Source organism: Bidens hawaiensis, unplaced genomic scaffold (genome assembly GCF_021521415.1).
Source record: "Bidens hawaiensis isolate Kalapana, Puna unplaced genomic scaffold, B.hawaiensis_p1.1 tig00004525_1, whole genome shotgun sequence".
In the NCBI taxonomy this organism is placed as follows: Eukaryota; Viridiplantae; Streptophyta; class Magnoliopsida; order Asterales; family Asteraceae; genus Bidens; species Bidens hawaiensis.
The window spans coordinates 1,901,228-1,916,313 of record NW_027491273.1 but is presented as its reverse complement, the minus strand read 5'-3'; the positions used below and the strand labels follow the sequence as shown (position 1 = coordinate 1,916,313).

The following is a 15,086-nucleotide window of genomic DNA, read 5'->3' as shown; positions in this document are numbered from 1 at the left end:
TTGCTTCCATTTCTGTAATCGTTTGTGTTTTTTCCATGTGTATAAAATACGGATATCATATTCGAATATTTGGTATGTACAAACCAAGGATTCGAATACATCCGTATTTTAAAATGAGAGAATATACATCTACTTGTAAGTGGTTCTTAACGCACCACTATACGGGTTTGACCATCATTAGGCTATCCGCTATGGGCGCGGTGGATGGTGTGATGAGGGTGCGGTGGGCGCGGAACACCGCGGTTGAAGCGGGCGCAGAAGGGAGAACGGCCGTTATGACGATGGGCGCGGTGATGGGGCTCTCTCTCTCTCTCTCATCTCTCACATACACAGGGCCGGCCCAACATTAGTGTTGGACTAAGCTAAGGCTTCAATTTCAACACACCACCAATCTTTTCGTTAGCCCTAAATTCGTCGTACCCACCACCGACTTCAATTTATTCATCGGCAAAACTCGATTCATTGTTCCTATCGCCGTACGATCTGTTTTGTAAGCCCTAAATTCCTTATACCCACCTTAAATAATCGGAGATCTGTAAACGAGATTGGAATCGAGGCATTAAACGGCGGCGGACGGTGGTCTGTAACAGTGATTGAGGTACAAACCCTTTGCCGACAACCATTAGACAAAGGTGGGCGATGCCCCGCGTGAGCGTCGGCGATTGTTCAAGTGTAGTACGAGCAGTGTTGGAGGTGTGTCAGCCGGATCAACGGCGGTGATGGAGAATGGGGCTTTGTGGCGTACTTATGGTGGCGGCGCTGGTTATGTGGTATCCAGTCAGGGAGATGAGGGAGGAACTGATGATGGTGGAGGGTAGGGTGGGTTGTAATTTGTAAATTTGATGATGGTGGTGAGTTACAGATAAAGTTAAGTTTAATATATTATAGTGTTATAAATTATAAATAATAATTTAACTTAATTAATTATAAATTGTATATTAGTTTTTTTAAATACTAAAACAAACTAATATGTTAAAAAGACTAAAATATCCTTGATAACACTGAAAAACTAACGAAGTTAGTGATTTAGATGACAACGACAATAAAAACAAACTATTTGAACGAAAATCGCATATTTGAGCAAACCTCAAGAATGATTTTAGTACTTTACTCTTATTTATATATAGTAAGAAACATATATAAATAACTTGTTTATTATGTAATTAATAAACTTTCAGGTAGCACACTTTGATCAAGTGGTTATGTACTTTTTTTAACTTCTAAAAGTGTAAGCATCCCATTTTCCCACCTGGGTTCGACTCCCTAAAGTTTGTATTTTGATTTTTGTTGATTTCTATGGTCATTTCTTATTTACTTTGTTTCAATTTTTTTTTCACACGTATATAGCTTGAATTTGCATCATTGATTCATTTTAATTTGTATGATTATAAATCACATTATTTTCTAAATTAAAATTTTAAATTTTACAATTTCATATAAAAACATGATAATCCCTCTATAAATTAAAAACAGATATAATAACCTTTATAATTTCGTCACCCTAACTCTCGACAAAGGCCTCAAAATTTTCTTTTGCTTTAGACCACTAAAATGGTTGGGCCGTCACTGCACATACACACATACATACATAAATATATGTATATATATTGGGCGCCCAAGGGGCATTAAACCATAGCGTGGCGGGTTTCGATGCCCCATTTTCTACGAGGCGATGACGTGGTGTTGACGTGACACTGTTGAGGGGCTTCGAAGCCCCCCATCATAACGGATAGCATTATAGTTCACTCATCTTTACCACTTTTGTAATTAGATTAAACATATCTTTATAACTATTTTAGACGCACCGCAACAATAAATAGTGCATTAATATTTTGAAGAAAAACGTTGTTTAAAAAACATGTATATTTAGTAAAGTTCCTTTAGGTCTTTTTTTTTTAATTAAAGAATTTATGGTTTTATTCTTTTTTAAAAAACAAATTTATTGTAATTTTTAATAAGTTAATAATACTTGTGTGGGCTAACCAACCGACCAAGTTGGGATAGAGTTGGCGGAGAGGCGATATTAGTTATCAGGTCAGAGAGAGGCCTGGCAGGGGCGGACTTGGTTAGAACCAGAGGTTGTCTTCGCTACATCTTAACTTTTCGTTGGTAGTGCAATTTTTTTTCTTTTTAGTTGGTTTTCGTATTTCGATACCCTTAGAAAAGTATAATGTCACCCCTAATTTGTTTAAAATCCAACCAAATTAAAAGCTATATATTGTTTGTTGTTCCCTGATGTTTGGACGCTTGATTTAGGCCGAACATCAACATTCAACAAAACAAAGTTTCATTTAGCCTTTGCTTCCACCCCATGCTGTTCCGACCCCTATTGAGTGTTGCCTTCCTCCTGTCACCGGACCTCCATGCAGAGTAGCCGATGACCTGTGCTCCCTCAGTCCTTATTCCACGGTTCGACTTCTACGTGTTCTAGTTAGGTGGTCTTCTACCTTTATCTAAAACTGTAATTGTTAATTCTGTTGATATAAATTGTTAATTTGGAATTGCTTGTGGGCAATTGAATACTTGAATAATTGATTATGGTTTTGGATATTCGGTTAATATAAATTGAAAGTTGGTTAGGGATTTAGCGTTTATGTATAGATTGGAATTAATTATGGGTTTATAGTTTAAATTTCGTTTATTTCAAAAACTAGGAAGTTTGGAAGATGAAACGGCTAGGTCTTATTAGCAATATTGTTAAACGAAAAAGAAAAGAAAATTAATGATGATATCGGTCCAACACCAAGTATAAAAAAAACATAAAAAAATAAAATAAATAAAAACTATTGTATGAAATACCGTAAAAAAAGTTTCGGCTATTGATGAAATATGGCTAAAAAATTTCGTGTACATTGTATGTAATCGGTAAAAAAAATTTTAGAACTTTACCATTGAGATTTTGGTCTAGATTCGCCACTAAGCATGGGCCAAAACTAGACGAGCAAGTTTCCCTGCATGTGGCTCGTCGTGCTTTTCCGGGGACGGCTAGAGATCCAATCAGAATCCAAGGTCCTAATTTCGTGTTTGGTTGTGCTTTTCGAGCACTCATCACTACGGGGACGGTTAGAGATCCAATCAGAATCCAAGGCCCTAATTTTCTGTTTGGTTGTGCTTTTTGAGCATTCATCACTACGGAAACAAGCCCTTCTCTGTCGTACTGGAACGTTTAGGTATGATTCGTTATTGGCCTTTAAAAACATTTTTAACTTTCTATAATTTAAAATATTGTCACAATCACAATATTATCATTTTAATCAACGACCAATGATAGTTGAGATCAGACATTCAAAGAATTTAACTTAAAAAGTGAAGATCTTGAGTTCAAGTCCCACTTATTATTTGATCTTAAATAATGTTTATGGATATGAAGCATAGCAAGAAGATAATTAATTTCTAGTTAGGTTGTCACAAAAATATAAAATTTATTTTATTAACGAGTCGTGCTCAGGTTAACCTGTTTAACCACTTTAACAAAACAAGCCAACCAATAAGTTGTTTAACCCGTTTCTGTACAATCCACCAACCCAATTAACATAATTACAACTTTATTATAGCTGTTAACCCACTAGACGCATTTCGATAGATAGATTAGACGGGCCTTGTCCGGGGTACGCTCTTTTAGGCATATCCGAGTTAGAGTTGTTGTAATGAATAAAATTATGCTAATAAAATACGAAGCTTAAGAATATATGAAATATTTTGTCTGAAATAGCAAATGAACTAGTAGATGAGATTTTGGAAAACATAAATTAGAAAAGTAGACATAATTAAGTCACCGATTTGATTCGTGTGTTCAATCGCTCCACCTCATAATCAACCGGGCACCGACCCGAATAAAAGGTTTTTAGATTATTCAAGTGAGCTATATACCAATTTTTGGGTGTGCGTAAAACCAAATCAAACGGCCAATAACCGGCCAATCAACCGGACACCAATTTTTGGGTGTGCGTAAAACTGGTTTAATGATTTTCTGGAAACGGACAGTCGTGGTCATGATTAACAAGGTTTCCACACACATCCAAACCGAACCAAACTTAATATATGCATTTTTTTAATATAATATATTACACGTATTTTATTAATGATATGTAATCTACCTATCTACCTATTCTAATAAAATAAAATAACTAATAACACGTGTCATTTTCTGAATCCTTCTTGGCATCGAAATCCCTATTTGGGTTCAAACCCATTTATTTGGGGTCATACATAAAGTTCCTGGTTAATCAAAACATTACATTTTAGGGTTTTTCTCTGGCCTTTATCGTTCTCCTTCACTGTGCATTCTCATAAGAGCTAATTTATTGATATCTTAACTGATTGATTCATAATATCATCATCTTATATTACAATTTATAATCATAGGTTTTCAAGATTCATCTTATGACATAGATATGTAGTTTAGGTAATTGGTTATTAGATTAAAGGATGGATTTGTATGATTTAATTACACTGACATAGTACCGTTTTATACATGTCAGATTTCTATATTTCCTTAGCATTGTTGTTATTAGTGAAATAACTAACCCCTCAATCCATCCAAAATACTTTAAAAATTAAACCTCTATTTATTGACTACAAACTTAAGTTAATGTGGAAAGTCAGAGAAGAAAATGGCAGCTTGTGAGTTCTTTGTTGCTATCATTGGTCATGAAATAGAACCAGAGGTTTGATGCTTGATGCAACTCTATGGCTCATTTGCATAATATTGGTGTGGATTGATAAAGTTCTACTAGCAAGAGGTGGTATTGTTGTTTTACCGTGACTTTTACAACCAATTATTTTGGCTCTATTTCTAACTCATTGCATGTTCACCACTAAATAAATATATATGTCAGATTAAATGTTAATTCAAGTTTATTGTTTTGTTTAGAAATTATTTTACTGTTTATTTTGCCATTCATGTTGCTTTTATTCCATATGCCCACGTGTTCTATTTTTGTTTTTGGAAACACTAAATATGCTGGTCTTGAAGGCATTTGGCTTGGGCTCTTTTTGAACTCCTGCCACGTGTTTTATTTATTCGAGCTTTTATCGAGCGAGCCACAAGCCTGAACTTCGAGCCTCGAGCTTTTTGAACAGCCCTATCCTCTTTTCATTCATGAACTTTTAGATATTGCTTGTTTGGAACCAACACTTCACATTGTTTGTTGCAGTTTATTTCACTCAAAAAATAAGTAGTTAAATTGGGTTGTCTTAAACATCCTCGAAACAACTTATTAATGTATAGAAACGCAATAAGCATACTGTTTTCTATTTTGGTTTAAGGGTTGTGACGGGTCTTGCTTTTGGATGATACCGAAACCTTCAATGGGGAAAGAATTCAAGCCCCGGCCAATCGTAATTTGGTTGTGGGTATGAAGTTATCAACAACATAAAAGCTGATGTGCAATGGGCCTGCACATGGACTGTTTCATATATTGACATTTTGACTCTTGCTACTCGAGAGGCCTGTTTGGATTAAACGCATACACGAAAGCAACAAACGAACACGGGGATTTAACATGGTTCGGTCTAACCTAGCCTACGTCCATAAGTGGCAACTAGGTATTATTTATTGAGTGACAAATAGTTACAAGTACATCATGCGGTTTATATAGAGACTAATTTAGGGTTTTCATCTTATTAAACAAGAAATCAAAATTTGCCCAGCCTCTCACACTTGTCTCCTCTTTGACTTCAATTAATAAACCGACCCAAACAAGGCCTACGAAACCCAACAAGTTCTTTGCAGGAACTTAGCTAAAACATTTGCGATAGTTAATTACTTGGTTTTAGATAATGAGTATAATCAAGTTCTGGTTGTGACAAGTCCAATTTCTGTATGACTCATAATACAATTTTTTTTAAATAATTATGTTCTTATGTTAATTTTTGCATTTATCTTTACCAAATTATTTATTGATTCATTTACAGTTTCACACACTGCTTATCCCTTGTAATATACAAGCCCTAAAAATAGTATACTAATATTCAAATGCGTAATAACAATCTTTTTCATGGTCAAAAAAATTTAAAGCCAAAACTTGCAGATTCTAATAAATGTTCAATTATATTATTTTGAGTAATTTTTAGCTAGGCCAAAGTCACAGGTAATCGACCCATAAACGACCCGTTAAACCTTCAAAACAGATTAATCGAAACCGCATAACCGATAGGGCATGATTATTGTTATTCATTAATCGACATCTCAATTATGGTTATGATTTTAAATCAAAACTAACTCATACGCACCCCTACCATCTATACAGACCGCAATGGTATCATATCTAGACAATCCGTGTAGGCTGGTTCTAAACATAAAAAAACCATTCTTTCCAAATACACGTTACCATTCAATTAATTCAACGACTACTTTTATAATAGCTACATTTTTAAGTCGTTGGTGTTTCTTAATATTTAATCGTATGGCACACATAACTGCTTCTACTAGCATTATTTTGTCCCCAAACACATGCCACGTTCACATCGGTTCAAACACACGTCAAAAACAACCTTCCTTCTGTTAGGATTAAACGCACACACGAAACCGAACACGACACACGAAAGCAATAAACGAACACGAGGATTTAACGTGGTTCGGTCTAAACTGACCTACGTCCACGGGTGGCAACTAGGTATATCTTTATTGAGTGACCAATATTACAAGTACATAATGTTGTTTATATAGAGACTGAACTAGGGTTAGTAAATTATTATGCAAGAAATCTAAACCGGGCCGGGCTTGGGCCCGACCGCCCACACTCGTCTCCTCTTTTGACTTCATATAATAAACCGGGCCAACAAGGCCTACGAACCCAACAATCTCCAACTCGGAGGCCTTGAGTACTCTCGTCTGCACTCCTGATTGTACTTCTGTAATCTGAACATTAAACTTCTTCTAGTTGCCACCGCCTTCTAATCAATTAACCTGAAGGCCTGTTGAAGCTCCCCGGAGCTCCAACACGTCAGTCATGGCTGAAACTGCCCCTGACCCGTTCTCTGTCCCTACCGGCTCCCACTGTAACGAACTACCGGATCCTGAGATAACCTGAGAACAAACACTCTCCATATTCAGCAAGTAATTCATTGGAGAGACTTTTACAGCTGGAATACTGGTTTTCTTAATCCACTGTCGACCTGGAACTGTAACTGAAACACGACCTGTGCTCCCACTGTCACGATGTCCCCCAACTGATTTAACCTTCCTAGCTCGTTCATCCTGAATCTTCACTTTGGCTCTGGGTTTGTTACTTGCAAAACGAACATTCTTCTGCCCACGAGATTCTGTGAACCGGACTTTGTCTTTCACCAAAACTGGATCCACTCCTTTCGGTGACATATCGACCATATACAACGAACCCATTTTCTTGCCACGAGCAACCACGAGATTCCCTTTGACTACTTTCCACTGCCCATTCCCGAACTTAACATCGTGCCCTTGGTCATCCAGCTGCCCAACTGAAATCAAACGTTTCTTCAAACTTGGAATAACCCTCACGTCTTTCAAAGTCCAAGAAGTACCGGCTGAAGTTATCAAATCAACGTCTCCCATACCCGTAACCTCTAAAATATCATCATTCGCTAGTCGAACCTTTCCAAAATCCCCAAATTTAAGATTCTTCATCGTTTCACTACAGTGAGTGGCATAAAACGATGCACCAGAATCCATCACCCAAGCATCAACGCTACTCTCAACACTACAAACCAAAGCCTCATCACTACTGACCCCGTCATCTGTGTCGTCTTCTGTAACGTTCACCTCTTTCTTACCATTCGGACACTGATTCCTGAAGTGTCCTTTCTCTTTACAACCCAACATTCAATATCCTTACGAGTCTTAGACTGACTCCTCTTCCTGCTCCCACTGCCTCGCTGTTTTCCCCTACCTCTACCTTCTGTGACTAGCATATTGCCTGATGATTCACCTGAACTTCTGCGTCTTGAATCTTCTCCCAGAATCAGATCTCGAATCCCATCGAAAGTAATATTTGTAGACGAACTACAAACTGCAGTCACTGTTTGCGACCAACTGTCGGGCAAAGAGGATAATAACAAGAGGCCTTGAACTTCATCATCAAACTTAATGTCAACTGACACTAAGCGGGACAAGATCGAATTAAGATTATTGATATGAGTTGTAACTGACCCACCCTCTTTCATTCTTGTTGTCACTAGCTCTCGGATAAGATAGACTTTATTCGCTGCCGAAGGCTTCTCATACATGTTGGATAGCGCCTCCATCATACCACGTGCTGTGGTTTCTTTCATGATGTTAAACGCCACATCTTCCGACAACGACAATGTAATACAAGCCCTAGCTTTCTTGTCTAACTTCTTCCAATCTGATTCTGACATCTTTTCTGGTTTTTCATCCTCAAACACTACATCCAAGTCTTTCTGACAAAGTAGTGCCTCAATCTGCATCTTCCACCAACCGAACTTCTGTCCGTCAAACTTCTGTATCGAAAACTTTCCGTCTTCTGCCATAACAATGACTAAAACGAAAAACTGGATAAAAAACAGAGACAGACACAGCAACACGAGCCTGAACTTAACGACCGTTCTACTGAACTCTGTTAAACAATCAACCTATTTAACGCGCAGCTGAATAACGAACTAAAAAACAGAAAACTGAAACTTTAAACTGAAACGATAAAACCTGACAAACGCGGTTGGTACTGGTTCTAAGTTTCTTTAAATTTCTTCTGACTTGAAACTGTTCTTCAACGAAAATAGGATCTTGATTCGCTCGTTCTTGACTCGACCTTTGCTTAACTGAAGTCTCTTGTTCAAATACTCAACCAAAAGAAAAGCTAAAAATAGTTTTTTTTTTCTTTTTACTTCATGTTACTGTGGATAGCAACAAAGAAATAAGTCTTCCTTCCTTTACTCTTTCTTGAAAACTCACGAACTCCAAGATTAAATAATAATTCAACTTCTTTTCAATTTGCTCAATCCCAACCAACACCCGATGAACAAAAGAAAAAAAAATCAAACTCACTGCCACTTACTAATGCTTTAACCCTATCAGCAAGTGACCGTGTACAGTGGTGGTTATACGGTGGTTAATAGCTTTCAAACATAACCCAATTACAACCCTTTAATCGGCGACGGCTGGGTAATGAAACCCTAATCGCTAACCTGCAGATGACGACGGCGAGCGGAAGCAACAGAACCAAGGTGGCGACTGCGAGATTGCAGCTGAACCCTAAAACAGATCTGGTGCGATGGCGTAACAGGCGGCTGAACCGGTTCAACGTGTTCTTCGTGTGATCCCGAACCTAAGCTCTAGATACCACTTGTTAGGATTAAACGCACACACGAAACCGAACACGACACGAAAGCAATAAACGAACACGAGGATTTAACGTGGTTCGGTCTAAACTGACCTACGTCCACGGGTGGCAACTAGATATATCTTTATTGAGTGACCAATATTACAAGTACATAATGTTGTTTATATAGAAACTGAACTAGGGTTAGTAAATTATTATGCAAGAAATCTAAACCGGGCCGGGCTTGGGCCCGACCGCCCACACCCGTCTCCTCTTTTGACTTCATATAATAAACCGGGCCAACAAGGCCTACGAACCCAACACCTTCCTATGGACCAACCCATCAAATGATCTATTGACAATTTGAGTATTTGACACACACAAACACATTTTAATTTAATGTTCTATTTACACAACATTTTATGTTATTGAATTCGACTCTAAAATATTTAAGTAATAAAGAAGCAATTAATGAAGCCCAAAATAAAATAAACAGGATATATAGTATAATAAATTATTAATAATAATAATAAATATATCTAAAACGGAATATAAGGAATTAACAAATACTACGACGTAAAATGAAAGTGACACCTCATCTTCCTTTCACATGCATCTATTTGACTTTATTTCTATTCGTATATTCCAACCAATAATAATAATAATAATAATAATAATATAAAAGTATATAATTTATTACATAAATTTTTGAATTGAAACTGGATCAATAGTCATCTTATTGATTGAAACCTTATTATGTCTCCTAATATATTACACAGTAATAATTAAAAGTATAAAATATTATTACTCGGAAAAGTAAAATAAGGGCACCTCCAATGCATCCCGTGTGTGGAGGCCATCCGGATTAGATGGAAAGACACATATGACCCGATGGCGGACGAAGCCGCATTGTGGTCATGACGTCCAGCAGTGAAATCTGGCTGTGTAGACGAGCTTTGGATGAGTTTTGAGGGAGAGGGGGTGGTGACATGGTGGTGTGTCGATGTCCAAGCAACGACAATGCTCTAAGAAAAAGCTCTCGATAGTAGATATACAACATTAACATTTTTTATGCAAACATATTGATTTGTGCGTGAGAAGATCAAAGTTAAAAATTTCTATTTATTAAAAAGCCTTAATGAATACCATTTTTACTCAAAACCCGAGCCAACCACTAAACTAGGTCACCGGTTATCAAAACCAGTCGATCTAACCGGTACCAGTTCAACCTATGTCGAGTTTAATTAATTAAACATAAAAAGGACAAAAAAAGAAAAAAAAATGAGTCATGATATATAATAAAGTATATGAGTATATAATTATTAATTATATATAATCATTAAATTGCAGTACACCATGTCCAATTTGTATTCTTGCTATTATTTTTAGACGTTTCTTTCGCTTTCAGCAAAAGTTACAAATATTCATCAACGTATGCATGCATCATAATAATCCATAATTCATAAAACAAAAATAAATAGAAAAAAAAAATTAACGACTGCGTTATTGACTGACTGGCATTTAAGGTTGATATTTATCTTAAACACTAACACTGCATTTCTGAGCAAGCTGGTACTTAACTCCAGTAACAACTCCGGCAATCCCAGAGTTCTTATTCCCAAATGGAATATACGCCGGACACGTGACGTGGAGGTGGTACCTACGTGAAATAAAGCTGCCAACTTTCCATCTGACCCGTCCATTGATCTTTATCACAAGAGAGATTGCACCGTTGGATTGATCTTGTGATAGGGCCACCCCATTGTACGGAGCCACAGGGACGTTGGTTCCGTACACAAAGGGTGACCATATGTTGGTGTCCTTGTGTCCTTGATAGGTAGGTTGAATGATTGTGAAGTAGGTTATTTGTTGGCTATGGTAGGTGGCAAAGACGTCAAGTTTGTCGTAGTAAATACCTATTTTGCTATTGGGGTTTCGGGCGGAGACAGTGACTTGGAAGTTGGAGGAGAGGAGGACGGGGGCGGAGACGTTGAAGCCGTAGATAGTGGCGTCTTGGAGGACGAAGCGCGGCTTTTTGGGCTGCAGGATGGCCCAGGTGATTAGGAAGATGAGAAGGACTAAGGCAGTAAAGATTCCAAGTCCAATGAGGACTCGCTTTATTATTTTCTTCTTTTTGTCTTTATGGTGGCCACAGTCTTTGATCGACATGGTGACAATGGTGGTGGCGACGACGACGGTGATATAGAAATGGAGAGGAGGGAGGTGGGTAGAAGTGTGGAAAATGAAGGGAGTCTTTTGGTTTTATGGATACAAGAGTGTGTAGTCACAAATTTGAAATATAAGTTATTGTTTTGAAAATAAAATAAAATATATTATATTATATGTTAAACTAATAAATTCATGTTTTAATAATATTTCGATGGATAAAAAGCTAACGGCTTTTTTGGGTGTTATTTCTATAACAAGTTGTAGTTATACTTTTTATCATATTTTTTTTGCATTTATTAAAACAATTAAAATTAAATAAAGTTTTAACACCTTTTCATCATTGGGACGTAGAGTAAACGCATAGATCCATAAATATGCCACGAAATTCTGAAATGAACTTTTTTCTTCTTATTATTATTATAGTAAATAAAGATTATAGTTGGCACGGATATATAGAATTATAGATAGTCAACCATTTAAAAAGTGTAAATATGTAATTTTGTAGTGAATTTAAAAGTTGGTTTTATTGTGATAGAAGCAGGAAATAAGTATAAATAGTAACTATAGTAATTTCATTGATATTTTATAGTTTTAAACTAAAATAATTACATCATAAAAATGAAGTAGAGTAAAATAAGTAGTCTAGTTCAAAACTTTTACTAATAACAAATAGTCTAGTGTTATCATAATTAGTGTATTTATTTATACGTTTGTTCCTAACACCTATGTAATACGTTTGCATTTTATCCGAACACCTATGTAATATGCTTTTAGCTTTATACTCATTTAAACATTAAATTACGCTAATGGTCCTTTCTAATTACTCTGTTTAACATTTTAAGAAATTCTCTATATTACTTTTTTCTTTAACGTTATTCTTTTTATTCTTATAATAAATGATGGACAGCCTTTCTTGTTAAATATTTAAAGATGTCATTCTTTAAAAAGAAACTTGACGACCCTCGGCTTCTTCTTCTCCGAAGAGGTTTGTGTTATCCTTGAAACCGACAAATAAAACTAGACAGAACAAAACAAAATTAAAAACTCGTTTATCATTTTCTTCAATACTCCCCACTATATACTCGTGTAACCTGCACCTGATTCACATTTTGTGTGCAAAATAAATGGTAACGTCGGTGCAGTTTTAAACTATTTTAAAAGCACACTTGGAATTTTAAGAAACAAATTTCAAGAATAAATATTTGAGTATGAATTTGAGATCCCATGTTGTTCGAATTGTGTGTACAGATCTGATTGCCTATTTAATAACACGCTAAAAAAGTGTGTGCGAAATTAATTAAGTTGATTTTTAGATTAATAAAATAGACTTTATCAATTTCCTTTCCTTAATTTGAAGTTTACTTTTTAACTCAATTTATTTATTGATAGATTAATGAGGCAAGACAAATAACTTTAATTTCTTCGAAGTACGGAACTCCTTTTTTTATTTATAATTTTACTTTTTTTAAAGGACATTATTATTATTTTATTATAAATAATAATTAGGAAGTTTGGTGCCGCTAATGCCGATTGGGCCATTTGGCGGCATCGCATTTATATAGTTCCAGTACCGTAACGAACGTAAGGGATTGAATTTGCATAGACTCGCAACCATAACGACCGTAACCGACAACGTTCGGGTTTTAACAATGTCCAAGTTTACCGATCGACGCCATCCATTGGTCCATCTCAATTTTTATATTTTTATCATTTTTGTTGCTTCGGTACCGTAACGAAAATAACCTAAACCGGCCGAATTCGTATTGAGTTACCGTTTCCAGGCCCTGGACCGACAACGCTTGGGTTTTACCAATGCCCGAGTTTACGGACAAATAAACATCGAATATTTTATTTTATATGTTAATTTGACAAATTTATTTTTTTTGGTTAAATGTGTAGGTTTTACAAACAATGTCTTATGTCTACATCTTAACGACTAATAACGAACATAATCGATAATGGCTGAATTCACGTCGACTTACCGATTTACCATTGTAACACGTGAGGTATTACAATACCTAGGTTTCAACGCTGGGGTTTTACCAGCTATCCCGACGCAACGCGCTGGGTAAACACTAGTTAATGATAATATAATTTTAAAGTTATTTTATGATATTTGGCTTTTCTTAAATCTATATTAGTTATAAATTTTAAGACTATAGCCACCTTTTACGACTTGGATATTATAAGCTATACGAGTAGACGACAAACTATACATTAAACACAAAGGTACAATATTATATGTATGCTTGAAGTCCGAAACACGTTAAGATTGAAATAGTCGGTAAAATACATCGTAGAAAAACTTGCACATGTAAACCGAACAAAAATGAACAAATGTTTGTGTGTGAAGAAACACTAATTGACCCCGGGCAGATTACGGATAATCTGGGGGTTAAATAGATGCTTCCCACGAGGGGTTAGATCCGGCAAAGATGGTTCTTCAGATGACCTGCAAAACAGACACCGTGAGCTCGTCACTGAGAAGGGGGGGTACCTCCTTGTGACCACCCTCCGGCGTGAGAATCAGACTAGATTGCTCTTGAATATGTGTATATTAAGAGAAATGACTAGAGCAGATATGATGGTATGAGATGAGATCATAATACCGTTCCAAGGTGTTGGAGTATTTATAGTCGAAGGTAGGTTTCCAAGAAGGTACAGCCGGCTGAATAGTATTCTTGTTCTGCCAACTGTGGGCTACGCACATGCCATGCTAGTGGTTGGTGGGTAGGCAGCGGCTGATAGTGACCAGGCCGGCTGTGTACTATTCCTGTTCCACCAACTGCAGGCTATGCACGTCCTCCGACAGGTTGGTGAGTAGGCAGCGGCTGATAGTGACATACAGTACAAGAGCGTGCTGCTCGTCATACTGTTGTCAGTGAGCTGTCGTATCTTTGGTCAGATCTTTTGTCCGTACCTCGTCAGGTACAGTACAAAAGATCCTCCAGTATCGTACGGACTGGCCCATTTGAGCGGGAGTTTTCCCGGCTTTGTGCGGGAGTATTCTCGGCTTGCTCACTCCTTCTTCAGGTGACATTACTGAATTATTTAAGAGTTAAGTGCCTTGTGCGTGTAGCCTTGCTGCGCAGGTAGCCTTCCCTGATGGCTTGTATCCGCAGCTGCGGGAACAGGCGGGGTACTTCACCATTGGGAGGCTTTTCCTGCGGGAACAGCTTGCGTACTGCGCGTAAGGACGTCACGTCTCTGAGCATGGTGGGTCCTGCGGATCCAGTTGGTTTCCGCGCAGACGTCTCTCTTCAAGATGAGTCTTGCGAGTTTAGCCTTTGCGCAGACGTCCCTGTTGAAGGTGAGTCTTGCGGGTTCAACTGCGCAGACGTCCCTCTTTGAGGTGAGTCTTGCGGGTCCAACTGGGCTCTGCTGGGACCTACCTCTTCAAGTCCCCCCAGTCCAATGTTCTTCTCATGAATTGTTAATAAGTGAGGTGAACTTTTGGACTTAAGCAAAGGGTTTTGAAAAGGGTTTAGTTTTAAGGTTTTCCATGGGGATTCTTCCCGCGGAAGTCCTAATGTCACGTGCAGAAATTCCCGACTTTTCTGCTTGATCTTTGGTTATGATGCGGGTAGGTCTGTAACCTCCTCGCAAGTCAGGAGCGTTGAGTTCCACTTGTATAGATTCTCCATGAGGTTTCGGTAGTTT

The 15,086-nt window shown here is 37.2% G+C and overlaps 1 protein-coding gene across 1 annotated transcript; it reads right to left on the bottom strand.

The window, feature by feature from the left end:
- Positions 1-10,613: 10,613 nt before the first annotated feature.
- Positions 10,614-11,461, bottom strand: LOC143626834 (NDR1/HIN1-like protein 1). Its single transcript, XM_077096790.1, has one exon. It carries the CDS (start codon positions 11,424-11,426, stop codon positions 10,797-10,799), a length of 630 nt encoding a protein of 209 aa, XP_076952905.1. The 5' UTR covers positions 11,427-11,461; the 3' UTR covers positions 10,614-10,796.
- Between the last annotated feature and the right edge of the window lie 3,625 nt (positions 11,462-15,086).

Bases quoted from the DNA above. Each gene is read 5' to 3' on its own strand.
- LOC143626834 (XM_077096790.1), bottom strand. From the start codon at position 11,426: ATGTCGATCAAAGACTGTGGCCACCATAAAGACAAAAAGAAGAAAATA.